This window comes from Temnothorax longispinosus, chromosome 4, assembly GCF_030848805.1.
Source record: "Temnothorax longispinosus isolate EJ_2023e chromosome 4, Tlon_JGU_v1, whole genome shotgun sequence".
Classification (NCBI taxonomy): Eukaryota; Metazoa; Arthropoda; class Insecta; order Hymenoptera; family Formicidae; genus Temnothorax; species Temnothorax longispinosus.
The window spans coordinates 7,796,280-7,821,831 of record NC_092361.1 but is presented as its reverse complement, the minus strand read 5'-3'; the positions used below and the strand labels follow the sequence as shown (position 1 = coordinate 7,821,831).

The following is a 25,552-nucleotide window of genomic DNA, read 5'->3' as shown; positions in this document are numbered from 1 at the left end:
CTTAGTGAGTACGAATGAAGGTCGTGCGCTACAAATACGAGCGCTAATAGATACAGGTTCCGAAGCCACCTTTATAACGGAAAGGGCAGCACAGGCCTTGCATTCTAAGCGCCAGAAAACTAAAGTCCTGTGACGTCCTGAGTGATGCGAGGTGGCTCGATCCAGCAGAACGTCTCCGTTGATGGGTTCTTTTTCTTGCAGTTAAGGAGGTAAAACTCCAGGATAATTAGCTGTTGGTCGGGCGATGTAGATTATGGCTCCTTGGATCCGTCGTAGGTAGGTACTCAATAATTTTTATCTTTCTTTTGATATAAAAGAGTATGATATTTATTGTAGAACTTTTACGATACAAGTGGTTTATATGGAAGGATGGAACAAGTATAAGATATGTGACTTTTCCTGGCTCGTTCCACACTCTCCGTCGAGAGGGTGAAAGGTTCCGCTTTTATACAATTTTGGAAACGGTAGTGGGAGGTGACCGCACCTCGTTACAATGAGTCATAAGGCGTTGTCTAGCGGATATGAGTCTACTTCTAGTGGTGTGGCTCGCTTGCCAGCAATGAGTCATAGGGTGGTGTCTTGAAATTCATTACCTTATATGGTCATGCGTTGCGCTCTGCTTCGACATGTCCATATATGGTCTATGCGAGGACTAGATTCACTCGAATGAGTCATACAGGTGACTCATCTGAATTATATTTCTATTCTTTATTCTAACAGCGATTTGTAATAAGAGCGATACCTTCTTTCATTAGAAAATCTCAATATGACTTGTATCATAAAGGAATATAAGAAATCTTTAATATTTTAATTTTAAAATGTGCAAATATATGTGGAATATTATTTAAGTTCCTTCAGACATACTTCACATACAGTAAAATAATTCAATAGTACAATTAAAGTCATTATTAGTGTCTAAAGTATAAAAGATATTGCTCTCTTTATCTAACAGTTACTATGATATATCTGACTCTCTCTTTCTCTTCTTCAGATTGTACAATACTCGCATCTCGCTTGGATTCGCATTCCTTATGCTACGCATAATACAATTTTATCTTTCTCAGGTTCGTGAGTAACGCTTAGGCGCTCGACGCTCGAAATTTATCTTAATTTTAGTAAGTATATATATATTTGTTAATAATAATATTGTTAAAAATGATTTTAGCAGTGGTAATGATGTTTCTAATATTTTGTTAATAATATATCGTGCAGGTAGAAATGGTTAGCATTTTCATTAGTACAGGAAATCAATGAAATTAAATTGTTTATATATAATAAGATTTTTATTATTTTTATATCTCACGAATGGTTGGGAATTTGATAGAAGTGTATAGAAAATATATTGTAGGACTTTCACTAAAGTATAATATAGCATTGGAAAATTTTATTGTTGATGTATGTATTTGTTAATAGCAAATTATTAATTAAATAAATTGGTATTTTTTAATTTACATATTGATATTGTTAAGCTCTCCTTAATCACACGGTTTTAATTCTACAATGAAATAATTTTTTATAAGGCACTTTATTTTATTGTTATAAATATTTCGTAAATAAACAATTGCAGAAAATAAAAGTTATTATCATTTTTCGTAGGTGTACTGATGCAGAGTTTACGTGCGCGGTCAAAATTTGTGTTTACCCGAACGAGTTTTCATCCACATAATTGTCAATTATATGGACGAGTGCAGACGAAGGTATGTATTTTGTAAATTAATTAGGTGTAGCGAGTTGTTAAAAATTATGTTTTTTATACGGGCTTGAAGAGGAAGGTTTAAACTTAATTTACATGCAAACGGGGTATTTTTAGCAGGCGTAGTTTAAGAGATATTAAGGATCGAAGTTTGATCCAGTCGAATTTTCGATATTTAGGGCGTATAATATCAATTATATGGCACAACTCCCATGCTAAACCGTTATACCGGTTGTCTTTCCCTTTGGAATTTTTTGTAGGCTCAACCAGAGGAGTGACAAGGTTTTGACCTTCGTATGTATTTGACCGGAAATGAATGTCCGGGAAAAAATCTACCATAATGAAATCGTTTGTATTTCGTATGAAGACTTTCGAAGTGCAATTGAAAAGGTTTGTGAGTCATTCGTTTAATTGTAATTAATTAATTATTTTTACACCATGCATTTAGCCGAAATAGATAAATTAATAAAAGTTTTTATACGGAATCGTTTATATTTTGTATGAAGAGTTATGAAGTGTGATTAAAAAGGTTTGTGAGTCACCCAGATAATTTTAATTAAATATTTATAAACTCGGTAATTAGCCGAAATATAGATTTTTAGTTATTTATGTTAAAAGAAGAAGGCGCTAGTGTTCCCGAAGGTCCGTCTGCAATCAGAATTAATATGAACGTTTTAAAAATTATTTTATACTGAAATAAATAAATATACAGGCTAATAAGTCTGTAGCTATAAGCGATAGTTGCTAATTAAGTTTGTAAAAATGTACCAGCTGTGCAAGGTGAAGAGCAGGTTATCTCAAACGCCCTGCCACAACCCAATTAAAAGAGACTCAAATGTCATTACCGCTGAGAAGTACTTTTTGCCATTTAAGTTAGCATGTCAGAGCAACCGGATTGTCCATTGCGTTCCACCTTGAATTTTTTTTACAGTCGTTTATTAGGATTGCCCTACTTTTAAATTGAGCGCTTTTAAATGTATTATTATTAAACTACCGATATCGATATATTATTAGTAAATTAATATTAAAACTTGACAGAGTGACGTAAACTAATTCGCTCATAGTATTATAACAAAGTATTATATATGCGTTCAAATTCTCGAAAGCTAATAGCTTCTTTACTATGCTCTCTCTTTATGTCGATCGATTCAGATAAAAATCTCCGAAGTCTTTCTTTCTCTCGCGATATTCCTAGAGTAAAACTGTACAAAAGCTCTATGAAATTGGCGATATTTTTCACGGATCTGGTTCGAGTCTCGGCTCTTGAGGAAGGTGCGCATGTAGAAAGAGTACGCCAACACAGTTTATCCTGCTAAATGGTTATCAATTCTCTATAAGTTCTGTATTGTACATAAATTATAGAATATCTAAACGTTTCTTTGTTTTTCAATGTCCTGTGACATTGTACAATAGAGTTACAAATAAAGATAAAGCCACACTTTACGTATAATCTGATTCAGTCTTTGCTAATGTTACATAATAACGTGCGAAAGAACTAACAGTTAGACTATTTAAGAGGCTATTTAAGAATTTTAATTGATACTGGAAGCATAAAACTGTTCAGCTAGCTTTACACAAGATATTGGTCTTCTTCTTTATGAAATCGTCAAATTATGATTATGATACATTTCTACATTATCACCAGCATCGAATCTAAATCTTATTTATCGTGATACTCTTGAGAAACTGTTAATCCATTGTCTTAACTCGATCGCGGCGCAGAACTGCGTCCACCAATATTGTTCTTCTCCCTCCAATCGATTCCCGTAAAAGCTGTCTACATATTGAACAGTCGATACAACGACGGCGGATTAGTCTAAAATTAAGCACACATTAACAATCACTCTTCTTGCTAAAATCACAATTTTCTTTTCAATCGCATACCTTGATTATGACATACCTGTAGACCAGCACGGGAGTCAGATCGTCGGCAGCAGGTATGCCTCTTTCCGACGCCATGGAGAAGAGATTCATGATGGTAGTCGCGCAACAAAATACACACTGCAACTTATCCCTAGGAGTCTTATATGCCGATATCACAGCCAATTCAGCCTGCGCCCATGACCAGGGGCATTTGTAATGATAAACTTTTGAAATGCGTAGGTCCCTGTGATTTGAAGTTACGACCTTTGCCAACTTATTAATATGACCGTGAAAAAGCTGGTCCCTATATACATCTCCATCTTCATTTAGATAGAGCGCATTGTGGTATACCCGTGCCATGACGGTTCTTTCCACCACGACTCTCGCCAAATCTAATTGGTTGGCGCTTGCCGCTGAAAGTAAGAAGTAAGTTCAGACGTCTCTGAGCACTCCGCTAAGATCAATTGCGAGATAAATAATTATATTCATGTATGTACATTGCCAAATCGGATCGTTGTCCATTTCCACGTGGACCTTCCCTAGAAAATTATCCACGAGATCCTGTTTCTCGTCAGCTAGCGTAAGCTTTTTAAACTCTTCGCAGGAGGAAAGCTTTCTTTTTTTCCAAAAATACCCTCACACAAACGGATACAAGATGATTATTGATAGCATCCCGATCGCACTTAACTCGCACGCATAATCTGAAAGATATTATTATTAAACGGTTAACATCTTACATTTAAACATCTTACATTTACTTATACATTATATACAAAGATGATATTTATATATAAACAGTACCTATCTAAGTGAGCTAATGTCGACAGCAATCCCTGACAACATCTGATTAAATATGCGATATAAGGATATCGCTTTTGATAATCCTCTCGAAGTGATTTGAAGAGCTTTCTACATCCATCGTCATTAAATAGACGCACGCAACGTAAAGTTTCATGAAGATGAGCTAGTTAGACTTAGCTAACTAAGACTTAGCTTAGCTTCAGTTTTGCCATTTGCTATGACAGAACCCTCCTGCTGATGTTTTCCATCAAGCCTCACGTTCTCTTCCTCCGCCTGAGTCTCCATTCGCGCAAAGATCACGTTGATCATCTGCGTGAGAGTCGCACAGGCTGTTGTACGTTTGATTCACCAGGTTGCGCGACGACAAGTAAACGTTGTAAACAGTACGAATTGTTAACAGTACCGTACCCTCGTATACCTCCACATGCTGGCTTGTCATTACAGTCAGCAGAGCTTTAATAATCTGCAGCTGCACACTCTCATCGGTCTGTGGACCGGTGAAGCAACCGCAAATTGTCTCGACAATGCGCACAATCAGCAGCTTGTTAGGCTCCGTTGAATCAGGCACATTGCCAGTGATGGCTATATGCGATTAACTTCTGCAGGCAGTCCAGTGCTGTGTCACCACAATCCGTAGTGACTAGCTCTGACATGCTGACTCAAATGGCAAGAAGTACTTCTCAGCGGTAATGACATTTGAGTCGCTCTTGATTGGACTGTGGCCCAATTAAGGGCGTTTGAGATAACCTCTTCACCCTGCACAGCTGGTGTACATGCATCTTTGATCTCGTTACGGAGGTCCTCTGCAAGATGGAAATATGAATGACAAACTTAATTAGCAACTATCGCTTATAGCTACAGGCTTATTAGCCTTTATATTTATTTATTTCAGTATAAAATAATTTTTAAAACGGTCATATTAATTCTGATTGCAGACGGACCTTCGGGAACACTAGCGCCTTCTTCTTTTAACATGAATAACTAAAAATCTATATTTCGGCTAATTACCGAGTTTATAAATATTTAATTAAAATTATCTGGGTGACTCACAAACCTTTTTAATCACACTTCATAACTCTTCATACAAAATACAAACAATTTTGTATAAAAACTTTTATTAATTTATCTATTTCGGCTAAATGCATGGTGTAAAAATAATTAATTAATTACAATTAAACGAATGACTCACAAACCTTTTCAATTGCACTTCAAAAGTCTTCATACGAAATACAAACGATTTCATATGGGTAGATTCTTTCCCGGACATTCATTTCCGGTCAAATACATACGAATGGTTTTGACTTATACAAAAGTTGTTATGCATAACCTGGGGCACATGTTAACGGCTATTATTAATGTGGTTAATTATTTATGTATAATTGTTTATAAGAACAAGTTGCAAAATTGAACAATCTTGTAGTAAGTATTTTTTCATTAAGTTGATCGGTTTTTCGAGATGATTTTGGTGACGTAGTTAGTAAAATGGTATTGATATAATTTTAATTGTTTATAACAATTATTTTGAAAAATATTAATAAGATAATAGTTATTTCAATGTGGTGTTTTTCCATAAATATAAGAGAATGTATTTCTATAATTGTTTTATCTTCGTCTATTTGTTTTCGTTTTTATTTTAATTTATTAAGAGTCTATATCCTTGTCGTACTCTTTGTGAACTGGTATTAAACTATCCTCGTCTTTCATGGAGCGAATGTTCAATTTTCAATCTCGTTTATTAGTTTAATTAATTTAGATAGAAAATCGGCGTTAACGCTACTGGTGTTTAGGAGCATGACGGACTCCATTTTTATCATAATAATTAAGTGTCAAAATTTTCGTTCAGAAATGAAACTTTTTTATCTTAAAATGTATAAAAGACTAAAATATTAATGTAAAAGTGATTTGGTCCTTGTAAGTTTAAAAGGTAAGAAATTCAAAATGGCGGACGTGAAACTTTAATAATTTATAACTCGAGAACGGTAAGAAATAAAGAGATGGGGTTTCTTTTGTTGTGTTCAGACAATTAAGGGCTTTATTTTAGGTTGTTTAAAATTTTTGTGTTTTATGGATTTCCGTAATTCTTAATTATATCTCGGAATTAAGAAAAGATATAATGTGAGGGTTTTTGTGAGATTACTTAACATGCTCTGCTGAGTGTCTGCAGTGATTTTATTCATTATCTTTAATAATAATTTTATGGTAAATTTTATTGTTAATTAGTTTATTTTGAGAGATACAATAATGGTTTATAACCAAAAGTTGTTTGACCTTTTGTGATAGTTCCGATAGTCACATTAGCTAAGTCTGTTAATAGTATAATTTATTTGTTTATAACAATCATGTTTGAAAAAATGCTAATGAGATAATTATTATTTTAGTATAATAATGTTCTTTAGGCATAAAGGATTATGCTCCTGTGATTGCTTCTAATTAATTTATTTATAATCTGTTCTAATTTTCTTAGTTCATTCTTATGGAACGTGCATTTATTCGTGTGTTAAACTAAATTTATATTGCATAAAGGGTCTCATAAAGCCTGTATTAGCATTGAATAGCAATTTGTAAATAACTTTATTGATTCTAGGGAATTCTGATAAGTGCTTGTCCAAAAGTTTATAGTGTGATTCATGATAAACGGGGCTTAAGCTTGAAAGGAGGCCTTAAGGCGGCCATGTTCTCTAGCTCGTGTCTACTACTTTAAGAACGCGTGCTCGTATCAGCTGAATGATTGTTGTGACAGTTAAGTTAGAGTGATTGTTTATTATAATATTGTTTTCAGGTGTTGTGCAAGGAGGATGGAAATGGAAAAATTTATGCGGTTGGAATATAGCAGTGAATATACCGTCAGACGTGACACGGAATAGGTCGAATAGTGATTGATATTATGTTTCTTCAAGAGTTTCTGCACGTTGGCGTTGTTGGAAAAATTATTTTCCCTTGTCAGTCTGCAGATTGTTCGGACATCTTCCGCCGTCTCGAATTATTTTCGCGATCGCCGCAATAACCTCGGGTCCGTTCTTGGCCTTGAGCGGTACGGGTCATGCGTGCTTGCTCAGCACGTCGATAACGGTGAGTATGTAGTGGTAGCCTCTGTTGAATCGCGTGTATGGACGCATCTCAACCACATCCGCCTGCCACAGGTCATCGTATCCGCGCACTATGACGCGTCTTCGCGAAAAATTTCTTCTCGCAGGAGCGTGTAATTCTTCCACCAGCCGCCGTTTCTCAGTTGATTGCTTCTTACCAGCCATGACGATGACGCGCAACTGACGCAGATAACATATGTATGTTCTTATCTATTCGCGATGATTTGCAATTACATCTTGAATCATCTTTTGAAGTTCGTTTAGGGTAATTTGTACGTTATTCTGGAATGCGGCCATCTTTCTCTCGATTTCATCCTGTCGATTTTTCAAAATTTGCACGCTCTGCTGCACGTAACGTTTATTGGCTGCATCGCCATTATCTATGGGCGGCGCTATTCGTCGAATCTTGCGCGATTTCGCGTCAAAGTCGGTGGCGACCATGCAAAGAGCGTTATCGCGCACGTAATTTCTGATTAATCCTCTCCATTGATAGTACGGATCCGCACCGCCTCTTCCGAGCGATATACCAAACTTGTTAATCGGCATTTCGACGTTGATTGAATGACTCGCTGTCGCGCCACTTAATTTATAATAAGTCCAGCCTCGCGAAGTTCCTCGATAATCGACAGGATCTCGTTATCGTGACCGGTGTGACCCGCTAGGCGCGAAGCTTCGAGCAATCGGAGACGATCTACAAGCTCGTTGGGATCGTCCCAATGAACATAATCGATCTTGTTGTCGTTTAATGTCATGGCACGCGGTATACCTTTTCCAGCTTTTTTACCCGAAATCGACGATGCAATTATATGGTCGATCTTGTTGCTTGTCATGGCACGCAGTATACCTTTTCCAGCTTTTTTACCCGAAATAAACGGCCCTATTATATGTGTTTACTTGTATCCCCCGTTGCCCTTTATTTGAGCGTGAGCATCATAATTGCGTTTATAAGCACTCGTCATCAACAGAATGCTCTTGTATGTTTGCATATCGTCCTCCGTGTAGATATCATGATCGGGATATTTCTTAAAGATTAATTCGAAAAGACCGCGTGTGCCATTGTATCGTATGCCGTCGATAATTATCTTGTCCGCGTAGTTCACGTCAAAACGTTTATTACCGAGCATCATTCCATCGTTGGTGAATTTAACACCGTACGCGATGTCCATACCACTTTCTTGATCGCCGCTCAGAACTGCCCCGACGTACTTTTGGCTCAATGGACCCAAGTGATCTCGCAACGTTTCTCGACCCTCAGGTGTTTGCAACTGCTGTCGAACGGACGTCACGAGTGGGTCATTCGTGGTTTCGAAAACATCTTCGTTTGCGAGCACTGTGGGTTGTACGGAAGGTGCAGAGGTTATCGGTGGTTCATTCAATGGACCTTTTGATCGTTTCGGTTTACGCGGTTTTAAAATTTTGGTTATTTTGCTCAAATTAGATGGCATATTTATCGATCGTTTCAACGTAACCGGAGTTAAAGCCATTACAGAGTCGTTAAACGAGGCGTTTGGTCGTAGTCGTTTGAGCTTTGGCTTTTCGTCTTCCCACGCCGTTTCAATCTCAATCTTTGACACGTCAGATTCTTTGCCAACGGTGTTTTTGGCAATCTGCCTTAGAGGCTCGATGATGGGCTTAAAGTGTCTCTCCAACGCAATATCTTCCTCCACTTTACCAGTTTTCAAGGCGTGATACTTTTTGCGAATCGAATTGCTCGTTTTTCGCAATTTGATTTGCTATCCTCTTGCGCTCTCTAATCTCCTCGCTGCTGTCCATGTTGCGCTAACGTTGTTCAATCGATGCGTCGACAACAACTAACCACGTTTCGGTATCGCAAGTTGTTAAATCCTTTTCTGTATCGACCATTCGAAAGCGCGCTGTCCATGTCTCGCGTACGTCTGACAAAGATAAAAGCAGTCGACGCATGAAAAGTCATCGCTTTCATCACTTTCATAGTCCAGTACCCACGAGCGATTATTGTCAAGCGTCATTTCTTTTTGCTCACTGTTATGAAAAAATAAAAATGTTCACGTCGCGAAAGCTAACGTTTGTTTCGACGCTTCGCAATTAGTCTCGAATTCGCGATGTAGTAGAAATACGGAGCGAGAAAAATGGGCTGGGCCGCGCTGTTGAACGGATAGCGGTTCGATTTTCGCGTCAGCGACGCTCTCCGTCGGCTCCTCTTTCTTTACCGCGGTCAAGCTTGAGTTGTCGACGATCTTTTTCAGCGGCCCGATGAGAGGTTTAATGTGCGTGTCCAACTCAATGTCCTTCTCGATCTTACCGGTCTTCAAAGCGCGAGGTTTCTTGCGAATCGAATTACTCGTTTTCTCTATATCTTTCACGATTTTCTCGCGCTCGCGAATATTCTCACTCCCATCGATCGCAGCCATCGCAAAGAAAAAAATAAAACAGAGTGTCGATCTCTCTCTGTAACGCTAACGTTGTTTAATCGACGCGTCGACAACAACTAACCACGTTTCGAAATCGCAAAGTCGTCAAATCCTTTTTTGTATTGACCATTCGAAATCGCGCTGTCCTTGTCTATCACCACGAATCCATACTTTTGTTGCCAACACGTATGACACAATTTACTGAAATCATCGTAAGACATATCTGTGTTTACGTGATCGTTGTATAGGTGTTTCAGATTGGTACCATCCTGTTTAAATATAATCAATAAATTCGCGTTGTCGCGTATAAGATGCTTCGGTATCTTCGTATACGTCTGACAAAGATAGAAAGAGTCAACGTCCGCGTGCCGGCCCATTGCAAAGTATTCTCTTATCGTATCCTGCTTTTCGCACGCCACGTCATCAAAGATAAAAATAGAATTCGGGAGCGTCTCGGCGGAATGACGTCACTGTTATTCGAGAACGTAAAGTAGCCAATCTCTTTTATCGGTGTTAGTATATTCTCCAAATATCGATATTTCGGTTGTTGCAACGATTTCGAGTACACATAAACGTTCTCGAAACGTACACCGTGCGGACTTTTTAGCAAGCTTATCAAGACGTTTGTCTTGACGCAATTCGACGGACCGCAGATGATACCGCGTATAGAAATCGGTAGCATGCCTCCATGTTTGTGTACCTCTTTCGTTAACTGCATCCTATCGTCAAAGTTTGTCACTTTGATCGTCCGCGATTGTCGTACGAACCGCATTTTACCTCCCCTCCACAACGAATGTTATATCGAGAAAGCTGGCCTATTTATAGAGACGCGTAGAGCTGAGATGCTCAGTCTTTAAAATGTTTTTGCTCGTGTCGGATAACAGCGATATTTACGATATAATCGCCGAGCAATTAAAGTATATACCAAAGGTCATTCTACTACAGTTTTATAATCACAGATTATTTGTGGGATAAGCTTCCCGAACATATCAAGGCAGATTCGGAGGTTCAACAATACCGTCGCTGTTTAATACATTATAATTTGCCGTGTCAGCAAACGCACATCGACGGTCCGCCGCCGTTGATAAAAAACTGCGGCGAATGCCGCCGAAGATAAGCCGAGGTCTGTTGAATCGCGCGATAAACGCGCTTCCGATCGAATTACACAACCCCGGCTATCAATTTTGCGGACCGGGAACTCGTTTAGAAACACAATTGGCAAGAGGTGATCGGGGTATTAATCCATTGGACGCAGCGTGTCGCGAGCACGACATATAGCCTACTCGCGTAGCAACGATCTCGCAGAACGACACGTGGCAGACAATATACTCGCCGCGGAAGCGCGAAAACGTGTCACCGCGAACGATTCGACTCTCAGAGAGAGAGAGAGCTGCGGCTACAGCCGTCTGGGCGGCCATGAAGGCTAAAACGAAACTCGGTATGGGTTTGAAAACGAAGAAAAAGAAGAAGACCAAGCGAATACTTCCGGTAGCGAAACGCGGCGGTATCCTACCGATTTTGCCGTTATTAGGGGTTCTCGGCTCGTTGGTCGGCGGAGCGGCGGGAGTCGCAAAGGTCGTGAATGATAACAAAGCCGCGCGACGTCAGCTGGAAGAGATGTAACGTCACAATCGCGCCATGGAAGGTCACGGACTTTATCTCGCTCCTTACAAACGCGGACGGGGAGTCTCGAGAAAAAAAACGTCGAAGAGACGCTAAAAATTCCCAAGGGTGTAACTACCAACGTGCAACTGCAACAATAGGCAAAACGTATGCGCATTCCATATTTTAGAGGTATTTTCATGCGCGACTCGTTACCGATTGGCGGTATACGTCGAAACGAGAGCGGTATCGTAAATTTGGATAATACTGAGGGACCGGGTACTCACTGGGTGGCGTACGCGAAGAGGGGAGATCGTGCCATATATTTCGACAGTTTTGGCAATCTTCGACCACCGAGAGAATTGGCGCAGTATCTAGAGAACAATGTAATAGAGTACAATCGCACGCCTTATCAGCGATACGATCAGAGCAATTGCGGACAACTGTGTCTGCGTTTTCTACAGTCGGTTGACAATCAATTTAAAGACCGGCGTTACGCTGTTTAATCTCAGTATTCATTCAAACATGACATTTACGCTCACCGGCAAGAGCAGCATTCTCGCGGTAAGCTACTTTCCCGCCGTGGATTTGAGCGATGGCGATTACGAGCTCGGTCTGACAGATTTTGAAACCTATCACACGATACCGAATGTAAATTTATCGAACAATAAATTCTACTATGACGACGACAAGGAGATTACCATTCCCGAAGGATCGTACGAACTGCGTGATATAGACATGTATCTGAAACGCGCTCTTTTGTGGGACCAATCCAATAATGTCTCGACAAATGAAGATGAACCGCACCCATTGATTATTATTCGGGCTAATAACAATACGATGAAGAGCGAGATCAAGTGCGCTTATCGGATCACCAAACCGAACAACATTGGATCGCTGCTGGGATTTTCAGCGAATCGCGTGCTGGAGCCGCGACAATGGCACGAATCGGATGTTCCGCTAAATATCATCAACGTAAACATCATTCGCATAGAGTGTAACGTGACAGCGGGTGCGTACAGCAACGACAAGTGCGTGCACATGATACACGAGTTTTCACCGAGCGTGCCACCAGGATATAAGATATCGGAAACGCCGGCACAGATCATTTACCTTCCGATCATCGTACGGATCATTTCGGACTTGACGCTTCGCGTCGTGGATCAGGACGGTCGATTGATTGATTTTCGCGGAGAAGAGATCACCGTTAGACTGCATGTACGAAGACGACAGCGATAACGTGAGATGCTCGTACTGAACGAAGCTGAGCAAGTGCAACAGACGAAAAACAAAATTAGAGAGACAATCCGATCGCCAAAGAAGAAACTCACTGCGTCGAACATTGAATTTTTGAAATCATTGGGTTTCGTCGTACGAAATGGCTAATATCTTAAACATTGGAGGTGAACCGATCTTTGACGACAGCGTCGTCAAGATTGAGACACACACGTACAATCCGTACGCCAACACAACGTTTGGACATAACGATGAGATAAGAATACCCATACAACAGCAGGATTTATACACGTTGCCGTGCGAGAGCTTTCTCTACGTTGAAGGACGATTGGTAATAAAGAGAAGGAATGACGAGTCTGTGACAACGCTTGCGAATAATTGCGTGGCGTTCATGTTTGATGAAATTCGATACGAGCTCAACGGTGTGGAGATTGATCGCAACAGAAACGTTGGCATAACCAGTACCATCAAAAACTACGTATCGCTATCGTATAATGATTCTCAACTCATGCGGAATGCTGGCTGGGACGTTACATCGAGCATACCGGAAGGATACTTCAACTTTTGCGTACCGCTCAAGTTGTTGCTGGGCTTTTGCGAGGATTACAAACGCGTGGTTGTTAACGCTCGTCACGAATTAATTTTGATACGAGCGCGTAGCGATAACAATTGCATTTTAGAAAATCCTGCGACGGAGCCGGAAATCGAATTGTTTAAAATACAGTGGCGAATGCCTCACGTTACATTAAACGAGGTCAATAAGCTATCTATGCTACGGGCCTTGGAAAGCGGGCGATATCTTAGTGTCAGTTTCCGTTCGTGGGATCTGTATGAGTATCCCATGTTGCAGAGCACGACCAAGAATTCGTGGGCCGTCAAAACGGCGACTCAGCTAGAGAAGCCGCGGTACGTTATCTTTGCGCTGCAGACCGGCCGCAAGAATATCATGTCTCAAAATGTTAGCGTATTCGATGACTGTAACTTGACCAACGTGAAACTTTATCTAAACTCCGAATTTTATCCGTACGATGACATGAATCTGGATTTTGGCAAAAATCGATACGCCGTTCTTTTCGATATGTATGCGCGTTTTCGTAAAACTTATTACGGATACGATTCCTTCGATACGCTTTGCAGCTTGTATACATTCCTGATGGAAGGACCTTTTGTTGTCATTGATTGCTCGCGACAAAACGAATCTGTCAAGAGCGCCACCGTGGATGTGCGAATAGAATTTGATTGTAAAGAAAATGTACCTGCAAATACTACCGCCTATTGTCTCATCTTGCATGATCGCGTAATCGAATACTGTCCGTTGTCGAACGTAGTGCGCAAACTCATGTAAATTGCAATATCAGCAGATATTGCAATATAAGCAGATATTACAATATAAGAGACACTGATGTACCGCGATAAGATATAGATTGCTCCATTGTTTCGTCATGATCGTACCGACGTTTGTCGATCTGCAAGGATTCACCGTCGTGATGAGATTTGTCGTGAAAGAGGTGGCGGTTCTGAGAAACGGGACCGTTTTGGCACATTACATTTTTACATGTCCTATGCCATGGAGTCTCCTCACGAAATCCGACAGATCATGCGCTTCCTGGTTGATTGCAAATCACCTTGGACTACGATGGGAGGATGGAAATGTGTCCTACAGCATGGCGAAACATCTAATTACATCGGCCGTACTTGGAAAGGGCGACGAGACGTCGACTCTTGTGTATGTCAAGGGATGCCAGAAACGAGAATGGTTGGTGGATCTGCTTGAGAATAAAGCGAGAAAACATCTAAAAATTGAGACTTTGGATGCAGATTACGGAGATATCGAATCTTTAAATAATCTAGATGTTACTAATACTGTAAGATGCGGAAAACATGTTAAGAATTGCGCATTACAAAATGTATTAAAAATATTTAACTGGTGGTCGCGACACCAGAAAAAATTATGATTTTTTGAAATAAATTATATATGAAAAGAATATAGCAATTATGCGCGTATAAACGGCAACGGTTTAATAGACTAACGCATGCGCGCATTCCATTGCGATAGAGGGAAGAAGCGCCGCGCGCCGGCTCACTCTCGATTGATACGCGGACGTGAACGTTTTAGATCCTTTTTCTGTACTCTGCTTTGCCTGAATAAACTGTTCTACACTGACATAACTTTAACACCGCAATCACCTCACGCGTATCTTCCTACCTCTATAGGTTATGGGCCCAGTAACCCACGCGACGTGTTCGGTTTAAAGTGTGTAAAAACAAATTGTGAATAGACTTGGTCTAGCAACGGTGGGATTCGTAAAAATGGCGAACAGTGATAACGTGCAGTACAAGATTCCGTTGTTCGACGGAACAAACTTTGGAAGCTGGAAGTTTCGGATAGAGACCCTCCTGAACGAGCTGGAGCTCCTTGACTATACGGAGAAGGACTGGACGGAAGGAGTTGTGATACGGGGGAAGACGCGGCGACCACGAGGGCCGCAAAGAAACTACAGCGGAATAAATGCGAGACTGCTGATAGGAAGTGTCGTTCGCAAATTGTTCAAAGGATTGCAGACAGTCACTTGGAATATGTGAGAGACTGCAAATACGCGCGCGACATGTGGAATGTGTTAGTTACGACGTTCGAGAGGAAAAGCATCGCGAATCAGCTGCTTTTAAGAAAGAGACTACTCCTGATGAAATTCGATCCGAACGGTGACACGCTTGCAAACCACTTTCTGAACTTCGATAAAGTAATTCGGGAACTTCGATCGACGGGCGCAACACTCGAGGAGACGGACCTGGTGTGCCATCTGTTATTAACGATGCCGGCGGAATACAATCAAGTTGTCACGGCGATAGAGACAATATCGGCGGAAAAATTGACGATTGCTTTCGTTAAAACTCGTCTGCTCGACGAGGAAGCAAAACGCACGGATCGGGGAAAAAAGAAGCATTCAGTGGAACCTGCGAATGCGTTCTCGGCACGGAAAGGATCTTCGGGATGGAGGCCGTCGAGAGGCGGAGGAAATAAGTTTAAAGTACATTGCCATAAGTGCGGGAATTACGGACACGTGCGCGCGGAATGTAAGAAGCATGAAAAACACGTGAACTCGAACGCGAACGCGGCAGTCAGCTCGTGTGAACACGACGAGGACAATTGCCCGGAATTGTGTTTCTTTGCTCACTCGGAGGGGCGGAATTGTGACTTGTGCGGAAAAACACGGTCGGCTAACGCAGCAGTCATTTCCACAAAGGACAAAGGAAACAGCTGTGCGGATTTTTGTTTCATGGCACGTGCGGGTGGAACTACAGAAGATTGGGCTCTGGATTCAGGTGCTACGGAGCATCTTGGGAACGGGAATTTACCAATGAAAAATGTAAAACCATTAAAACACCCACTGTCGATACAACTCGCGAAGACAGAAACCACGCTCAAAGCGGAAAAGTGCGGAGAAATCGTGGTTTGTTGCTCAGTTAACGGGCGGAAGAACACAATAACTATTAAAAACGTTTTAATTGTACCCGGCTTGGAACATAATTTACTGTCTGTGAGGAGGCTCGAGCAAAATGGATATCGAGTAGCGTTTGAGAACGGAAAAGGAACAATAGAAAAACACGGAAAAGTGGCAGCGGTTGCAACAATTTCGGACAGGAATTTATATGTACTAAACTTGCACACGGAGACGGCGTTAATCGCGGAGTGTTTGGAAACGTGGCATCGACGGCTCGGACACTTAAGCTACGAAAGTCTGAGAAAATTGCCAGCGATGGTCGACGGAATGGAATTAAATTCCAAGGAAACATCTCAAAGTGTCTGCCAGGTGTGTGCTGAAGGAAAACTAACAAAACTACCGCATAACCATTCGCGGAAAAGGGCCACGAGACCATTGGAATTAGTCCACAGCGACTTGATGGGACCGATGAAGGAATCATACGACGGGTTTCGCTACGTGATGACCTTCACGGACGATTACACGCACTTTGCAGCAGTGTACATGCTTAAGACAAAGGCGGAGGCATTTCGTTACTTCAAAGTTTACGAGGCAATAGCAACAGCCAAGTTTAATTGCAAAATTAGCAGGTTTCGATGTGACAACGGACGCGAGTATCTCTCGAATGAAATGAAGAGATATTTTGACAAGAGCGGAATCCTGTACGAATTGACGATTCGTTACACCCCACAGCAGAACGGGGTGGCGGAAAGATTAAATCGAACTCTGTGTGATCGAGCTCGATGTCTCCTAATTAATGCCAATATGAGTAAAGGATTCTGGTCAGATGCAATAAGGACGTCGGTGTATTTAATAAATCGGAGCCCGACATGTGCATTGAGAGGAGGAATACCGGCCACACTCTGGTACGGGAATAAGCCAGATCTGCGGAAATTAAGAGTGTTTGGGTGTATCGCACATCTGCGACTCCCTCAAGCATTAATTCATGGCAAGTTCGAGGCCAGAACTGTGCCTTGTAAACTGTTGGGTTACGTGACGAACGGCTACAAACTATGGAATCTACGAGAAAATAAAGTAGAATACGGTCGCGACATACAGTTCGACGAGAACAGATTTGAATTGGACTGTATCGAACCGGAATACTGGCTGTCAACGACGAAAAATAAAGTTGAGAATGATGACGTCATTGAAATTTCGGAAGATGACTCGGACGTGTTCGAGGAGGCGGACGACCAGGACAACGACGACGAAATACCAACTCAAGGCCATGGACATCTGGAAGAGAGGCCTGAAGGCCCTCAAAAGCAAGCTGCAGTCCAACGTCGTACGAGTGCGAGAACCAACGCCAAGCCGAAACCAAATTACGTGGTGCTGGCCTTCAACGCGGAAGCCTATGTATCGGGTGTTCCAGAGAATTACGGCGAGATCGACTCCAGGGACGACAGGAAAGAATGGATGGAAGCAGTGAAGGAAAAAATCGACGCTCTCAACAAGAACAAGACATGGACTTTGTGTGAATTACCTCCGGGTAAAAAGGCCATTGGTAGTCGGTGGGTCTTTACGACCAAAAGTGCGAGTGCCGGGCAGTGTGAACGAAAGAAAGCGAGACTTGTAATAAAAGGTTGCTCGCAACGACCCGGATTTGACTTTGATGAGACGTACGCGCCGGTGGCACGACTTACAACATTGCGTGCGTATTTGAGTGTGGCAAATGCGCGGAATTTGAATGTATGTCAGATGGATGTGAAAAACGCGTTTCTTCATAGTGAACTCAGCGAAGATGTTTATATGAAAGTACCTGAAGGGGTCAAATCGAAGGGTAACCAAGTTTGTAAGCTAAACAGGGCTTTGTATGGTTTGAAACAGGCTCCTCGTGCCTGGTATGGGACCTTCAATGCTTTCATGAAAACATTAGGCTTGAGAAATTCTGTCGCTGATAACTGTTTGTACATAGGAATTTTCGGGAACGTTTATGTTTACTTACTATTGTACGTTGACGACATCTTAATTATGGGTAATTGCGAAAAGAAAATCAAAGAGATTATATCGGCTATGGAAAAAAGATTTCTAATGAAAAACTTAGGAGAAGTAAACACATTCTTGGGTATTGATATTACTAGGACTAGCGATGGTGTTTACTTGACACAGGGCACCTATCTTCGTAAACTGCTAGCGAAATTTGGTATGAGTGATTGCAAGCCAGTTCGTACACCGATGGAAATTAATTTCAGGAAAGACGAGAGTAAGGAGAGAATGAAAGAAAAGTGTCCATATCGCGAATTGGTAGGATGTTTAATGTATCTTACGCAAACGACCAGACCTGATATTAGCTTTGCGGTAAATACCTAAGTAGATTTCAAAATGAGCCTTTAGAAAAGCATTGGAAGGGTTTAAAAAGAATATTGCGTTATATTCAAGGGACTTTAGATTACGGATTGTTTTATAAAAGAGTAATCTAAATAAAAGTTATTCACTTGTAGGCTTTGCGGATGCCGACTGGGGTAACGGAGAAAACAGAAAGTCAACTTCTGGGTTTGTTTTTCAATTATACGGGAACACTATCTCCTGAGGGACAAGAAAACAAAACACCGTAGCACAATCGTCAACAGAAGCGGAGTATGTGGCGTTAGCTCATTGCTCAAATGAATATCTCTGGTTGCGAAACTTACTGGGGGAATTCGATGTGAAGAATGTGACTCCAATTCTAATCTTTGAAGACAATCAGTCAGTGATTCACTGTTTGAAACGTTGGGAGCATAAACGTTTAAAACACATTGATATTAAATACAACTTTGTAAAAGAATTAGTAGAAACGAATGTAATTAAGGTTCAATATGTGCCAACCAACGATCAAACAGCTGATATTATGACTAAGGCTTTAGGCGGAGATAAATTTATAGCAATGTGTGAAAAACTGAGTTTGACCTGTAAAGCATAGAGACTTTAATGTGCATTGGATTTGTTTCACAGTTGAATTTTTCTTCTCTGGAATTTTTGTTTGTGCGCAAATTGAGGCGGAGTGAAAAGAATATAGCAATTATGCGCGTATAAACGGCAACGGTGTAATAGACTAACGCATGCGCGCATTCCATTGCGATAGAGGGAAGAAGCGCCGCGCGCCGGCTCACTCTCAATCGATACGCGGACGTGAACGTTCTAGATCCTTTTTCTGTACTCTGCTTTGCCTGAATAAACTGTTCTACACTGACATAACTTTAACACCGCAATCACCTCTCGCGTACCTTCCTACCTCTATAATATATGTATATATAAATGTTTTATTTCCTTTTCCCACATACTTTGTAGTATAATATAGATGTTTTAGCTGTTTAAGAGCTGTTTTTTAGTTGATTTTAGTTGTTTGATGGCTGTTTTTAGCTGTTTTTAGTTGTTTAAAAAAAGTTTGATAGCGGTTCAATAGCGGTTATACAGATCACAGTTATACTGATAGCTGTTTTAGTTGTTTGATAGCTGTTCAAGAGCTGTTTGATAGCTGTTTTTAGCTGTTTTTAGCTGTTTCATAGCGGTTCAATAGCTGTTTGATAGCTGTTTCATAGCTGTTTTTAGCTGTTTTTAGCTGTTTTTAGCTGTTTCATAGCGGTTCAATAGCTGTTTGATAGCTGTTTTTAGCTGTTTTTAGCTGTTTTTAGTTTCATAGCGGTTCAAGAGCTGTTTGGTAGCTGTTTTTAGCTGTTTTTTAGCTGTTTCATGGCGGTTCAATAGTTGTTTTACAGATCAAATTACCGAAAGTCAATGGCGCGATATCGTTTTCGAGAACATACGTGTCTCGCGGTGACTTCATCGCACACGTGCAAAACTGCACATCGCAGATTTTTCGGCAGGCGCATCCGTACGGCTACTGAGATGAAATTAGATATGATAAACAAACAATGTGACAATAGTGTGATGTTGTAGGATGAATTTGAAGGTACGCTCAGTAGTCGAGGACTAGAAGTGAGAGTCGGTTGGTGTGCTTGATCGTGCGGTTTATACAACAATGGGTTCGCCATCGAGGACGGTTGGTGAGAGTCAGTTAGTGTGCTTGATCGTGCGGTTTATACAACAATTGGTTCGCCATCTTAAGAGCTGTATATCAAAGCCCACCGATATGAGCGAGTACGCAAAACTTTGCAAACCGATACGTAATTCTAAATTCAAGATTGTGAAAATCAGCGAACCGCAGATGAGAAACTGTAGCAGATTGTATAAGAGGAAAGTCGACGTAGTGCGATATCTATTCCGTCGCGAGATCGGAATCGCCGATCTCCGATCGCATCAAGATTTTCTCGATCTCCAAATAAATTGGTTCATCCTCGTAAGAGAAACGTTCTCTTTTTATCAAGATAAAAATATATGTGCCTGAAGAAATGAAAGTGCCTGGAGAAATATTTTAAGTGTATATTATTTAAAATTAAGAAACCTATACTGCTAAGAGATTAACAATAAGTGTAACAATAAGTGTAACAATAAAAAGACAATCAATGTTGTGTCACACACACACAGTGCGGAAGGTGACTTAAGAGCCAGGGGTTTTAGGTTGAAATCATGCGGTGGTAAGCAATTTTTCTATTTGTAGTTTTCGCATAATTTCTGAACGAGAACGCGCGAGGGAAAGAGACCGCGCGAACGAGAAGACGAACGGGGGAAACATCTACGAGGGAGAGATAACGCGAGCGTGCCGTGTGACGTCACGCGGACTCCGCGGCGCGGCGAAACGCAAACGCGGGTCCTCTCGCCCCGCGGCGCCCGAAAACGCGAACGCTCCGCGGTGCGGCGAAAACGCGGACCCCCTCGCCCCGCGGCGCGGCGAAAACGCGGTCGCCCCGCGGCGCCGGAAAACGCGGACCCCCTTCGCTTTGCGGCGCCAGCAAACGCGGTTCCCCCCTCCCCCTCCTCCGCGACGCTCGAAAAACGCGGTTCCCTCCTCCCTCTCCCCCGTAACGCCCGAAAAACGCGGTTCTCCCTTCCCCTCCCCCGCGGCGCCCGAAACACGCGGTTCCCCCATCCCCTTCCCCCGCGGTCCCTTCTCGCCCGCGTTCCCCCCCCCCCCCCGCGGTCCCCCTTCGCCCCTCACCCTCCTCAGATCCCAGGAGTAGAACCGGCCTAGCTTACCTATTGTTTAAGAACTAAGAAAACGATTTTGCCGGTGAACGTCCTTAAAAAAAAATGTATGTAATTGCTCAAATTTTCGTAAACTTTGAGATATCAAGCTGAATTTTTTTATAAATAATTTTTATGGATAATTTTTTGATACCAATTTTTGGAAACCGGTATCAGAAATTTTTCCAATTTTTCGGGAAATAATTGACCGAATCTCGAAGAATTATATATGAAACAGAAGTAGAATTTTCCGGAAAGTGCTATAAAGTGTATAATTTTTTGTTGCCGATCTTTTTGGAAGCCGGTTACAAAATTTATCCAATTTTTTGGGAATTAATTGACTGAATCTTAAATAATTGTACATGAAGTAAGGGTAGAAAAAAAGAACTAAAGAATGTAATAGAATTAGAAAAATTGATAATAATAAAAAGGTTTAAAATTTTTGTTTAAAAAAATATCAAGAGACACGGTAGTGTCTCGCGCCAAGTACACGCGGAGCGAGACCGACCGTGACTCTTTTACGCGACGCGACGGGTTGCGAGTACTCGAGATGTTGAGATCTCGATAACGAGTGAACGGATCAAGTTCTAAGTAGGCTTGATCGATAGCTTGGGGTCCAATTGGGGGGGGGGGGGTTCTCATAATATTCCGCTACGTGCCCTACGAGCGGAGATATTGCGACGCAAAGTCCAAATGTGAAAATTTTTTATTAAGCTACGTCGTTTATGTCGACCGCTCTCATCAATATTATTATTATGATTATCAGAGAAACGTCACTTTCACTTTTTCGACGCTGGCGGCGCAGGTATCGCCAGTTTCGATATCGCGCGCGTATTTCGAAATTAGGTCGATAAACTTATCGGTCAGGAGGAAGATTTCTATTTAGGTAAATTAGGTATATACTTATATAATATATATTGAGTCAATTGCTTCATGTTTATCTGGAGAGATTTCGTATCCTTACATCGTATTACCACCGCTGCCGGAAAAGAAGGTTCTCTACGCTTGGCAGAAAATGCCGCTAGGGAATTTTTAAGTCGATTCTTATGAATCAAGCTTGAATTCGATGTCTAGGTATCCCAGGTTGCCGATGACGAGGTCCAGATAGTGCGCTTCATAGTTTTCGGTGTCCAGGTGTAATAATACGTTGAATTTAATGTCTAGGTGTCCCAGGTTGCCGATGACGAGGTCCACATAGTGCGCTCCGTAGTTTTCGGTGTCTACGTGTATTAATACCTTGAATTCGATGTCCACGTGTCCCAGGTTGCCGATGACAAGATCCAGATAGTGCGCTTCATAGTTTTCGGTGTCCAGGTGTAATCGTACGTTGAATTCGATGTCCAGGTGTCCCAGGTTGCCGATGACGAGGTCCACATAGTGCGTGCGCTTCGTAGTTTTCGGTGTCCAGGTGTAATATTACGTTGAATGCGATGTCTAGGTGTCCCAGGTTGCCGATGACAATGTCTAGATAGTGAGCTCCGTAGTTTTCGGTGTCTACGTGTATTAATACCTCGAATTCGATGTCTACGTGTCCCAAGTTGCCGATGACGAGGTCCACATAGTGCGCTTCGTAGTTTTTGGTGTCTAGGTGTATTAATAATTTTAAATCTAAATGTAGGACACGTAGATATCAAATTCGAGGTATTAATACACGTAGACACCAAAAACTACGGAGCGCACTATGTGGACCTCGTCATCGGCAACGTGGGACACGTAGACATCAAATTCAACGTATTATTACACCTGGACACCGAAAACTATGAAGCGCACTATCTACAAAGGCGTACAAAAAGGCGTGATATCCGTACAAAATTGATTTTTTTAAAAAAAGGTAAAAGAAGGTGCCAAGTACACGCATAGTAGTGTATATGTATTATGTTGTTTTGTACAAGCTCGCGCAGGAGCTTAGGCTTTAGATTTAATGAGTAGATGAAACGACACATACACCTTACTGTTCGAGGGAGAGATATATATTAACAAATACAGTTGAATATTCAAAAGTAAAAAGTCAGTAAACTTGTTCGAATTAATACACATAACATAAATAGCAAGTAATATAATACATAACGGATATAATATATCTCAGACGAATGGTCCTTTTCTCAATTTGCATAAACAAATACGCTTCACAATATTCAGATCATACAATAACTTTTGAATGCTGATCTCTTAACACAAGAAATATTCGTTTGATCTTTCTCAGGATTGTATGTAACTTCAAATATTGTTTATAAAATTGTATCTTTCATCATAATAAGTTCGTGTAATTAAACCATTCGTATGAAACAGATAATACATGAAATAAAGTAAATTGTCACTCAAAATAAATAAGCATAAATGCGTAGCAATAAAGAACATGTAATGGATAGATTGATACATCGTATTAACCTTTGTGATGTAATTTCATTCTCGTTCTAATGACCAATATCTTTGGAAGTAGCTCATACACTCAGAAGATAATCGAGAATGTGCAAAAAGTTATACACCATATCATACGTCACTGTTTAATATATATATCCTATTATCTAAGGAAAGACGTATCAATCTATAATTATTTCTTATCGGTAACCGCCGCAGCTTTGCATCGTTCGAAATGAATACGTTATAAAATACGTGAACGTGCAAAGGAACATAATTATATATAACTCGAAAGAATATATGACGCAAAGAATCGAATTATGTTTAACACAAGTGAGGAATAAAGTAACGTAAGTAATTTTATATAAATAAAAAGTGTTTCTCGGGTAAACTGATAATAATTCTTTATGAACTCGAATCAATCATAGTTTTAAGAAAAAAGGAATAATCATATATGTATCGGTTGCAACCATAAACTAATTAATCTAAGAATTTACTGAGCTCAGATTCGAATCGAATACCGGTAAGATTTATATAGAGTGCTACGGAACCTTTCTGCGGGGACAGAGGTCATAGACTCTTGCTTTCTTTGTCGAACTCTGGAATCAAGTAGTAATTTAGACCGGTTAGTCTTTCTCTGAGGTTAGACGGTAGTCTAACCGCTACTTGTGATTGATCAGTGTTTTCCAGAGAACGATATATGTTACCTTAAAGGCAGTTGCCTTCCTTGTATTTCGATAATTAGGTAATTATCAACAGCGGCTATTCCTTTGTGAGATACGACGTATGTAAATATACGGTAATGGCGGATCGTCCTTCGAGCGGTTGCACGCAGAGATAATGGCGTGGTCGATCGCTGGGCGGTATAGTCTCGTGGCGTATGCTTCTTCAAATCTATCTCTCGCTAAAAGGATCTGCTCTCCATGTAGCAGATATACGAGCTCACGTTGTATATACGACAATCGGTCTTTACCAAAAGTTACGACTCGCTCTTCTCGAATATTCTAATACCGGTACGTCTCAAGCACGAGCACGTTGTTAACTCGACCAACGCCTGGAAACGAATGCCCGCTCGTCGTCGCAGGCTCGCACGCTTCCTCCTCGCGCAAGCGCAACACACTCTTCCATGCTCACGGTACGACGCGGCCCGCTCAGAGCGCGCGGGAACACATATGACGACGCTCGTATCGCCATCTAACGTGACTCGATCTGACGAAGGTGATACGAATATAATCTCGTTATATTTCGGATATATGATCTTTCCTCCTTCTTCTGCTTACATTTTAAACATATGTTGTTACCCTGTTATGTTGTTACCTCGAAAAAAACAAAGTGGTAGGATTATACCTCCAAACAGCTTTACCCTGTACATACTGTTTATAAAATGCGTAATACTACAAAAAGGCGTGATATCCGTACAAAATTACCTTTTTTAAAAAAAAGGTAAAAAAAGGCGCCAAGTACACGCATAGTAGTGTATATGTTGTTACCTAAAAAAAAAAGTAGTAGTATATACATCAAAAAAACCTAAGTAAAAAGTGGTAGACGTAATCTTTATATCTCAAAAAATCTCGAAAAAATCTAAGCAGTAGTATCTTTATTTCCGAAAAATTATAACCCAAGTGATACACATCACAAAATTATGTTACCTTATCAAAAAGAAGAGTCGCGCTTCAAGTGATCTATTACAATTACAAAAAAGAAATAATATCTCTTTAAATTACAGCGCCAATTACAGAGAGAACATATATATTGCTTCAAAAAATAATTGTTGCATTACTTTGAAAAATCTTTACATTGTGTCAATTAGAAAAGAATGTATGATAACAATTTTATAAAATTAAAAAATTTTATTTAAATTTAACAAGGGAATACAAGATATTTAAATACAAAGTTTACATGTGTATTTTTTAGTGGTCACAAAGAATTACAGAGGTAACAGTACAAAAAAAAATATTTTATTAAAATACATAAATTTTT

At 40.7% G+C, this 25,552-nt stretch overlaps 1 protein-coding gene and 1 long non-coding RNA gene across 5 annotated transcripts in view; one reads left to right on the top strand and one right to left on the bottom strand.

The window, feature by feature from the left end:
* The window catches only part of LOC139811721 (uncharacterized), a 398,927-nt gene that overhangs the window by 148,161 nt on the left and 225,214 nt on the right, over positions 1-25,552 (top strand). The gene's annotated exons all lie outside the window — the stretch shown is intronic.
* LOC139811496 (GTPase-activating protein and VPS9 domain-containing protein 1-like) lies at positions 2,327-5,643 on the bottom strand. 4 transcript variants are annotated; one of them, XR_011731649.1, is made up of 5 exons: positions 4,358-5,292; positions 4,054-4,257; positions 3,594-3,969; positions 2,462-3,509; positions 2,327-2,341 (listed from the first exon to the last, which is right to left on the bottom strand). XR_011731649.1 is itself a non-coding variant. In XM_071775774.1 (4 exons), exons 2-4 carry the CDS (start codon positions 4,076-4,078, stop codon positions 3,471-3,473), a joined length of 456 nt encoding a protein of 151 aa, XP_071631875.1. In that variant the 5' UTR covers positions 4,079-4,257; positions 4,358-5,292; the 3' UTR covers positions 3,007-3,470. The 4 variants fall into 4 exon arrangements, 1 of the variants encoding a protein (XP_071631875.1); XR_011731650.1 differs by lacking the exon at positions 2,327-2,341 and adding an exon at positions 5,551-5,643 and having other exon boundaries at positions 3,007-3,509; positions 4,358-5,160; XR_011731651.1 differs by lacking the exon at positions 2,327-2,341 and adding an exon at positions 5,299-5,320 and having other exon boundaries at positions 3,007-3,509; positions 4,358-5,160.

Coding starts and splice junctions, on each gene's coding strand:
- LOC139811496 (XM_071775774.1), bottom strand. CDS start 4,078: ATGGACAACGATCCGATTTGGCAAT. Junction 3,970..4,053: donor CAACGATCCGATTTGGCAAT/GTACATACATGA, acceptor TCTTACTTTCAG/CGGCAAGCGCCAACCAATTA. Junction 3,510..3,577: donor ACAGGTATGTCATAATCAAG/GTATGCGATTGA, acceptor GCTTAATTTTAG/ACTAATCCGCCGTCGTTGTA.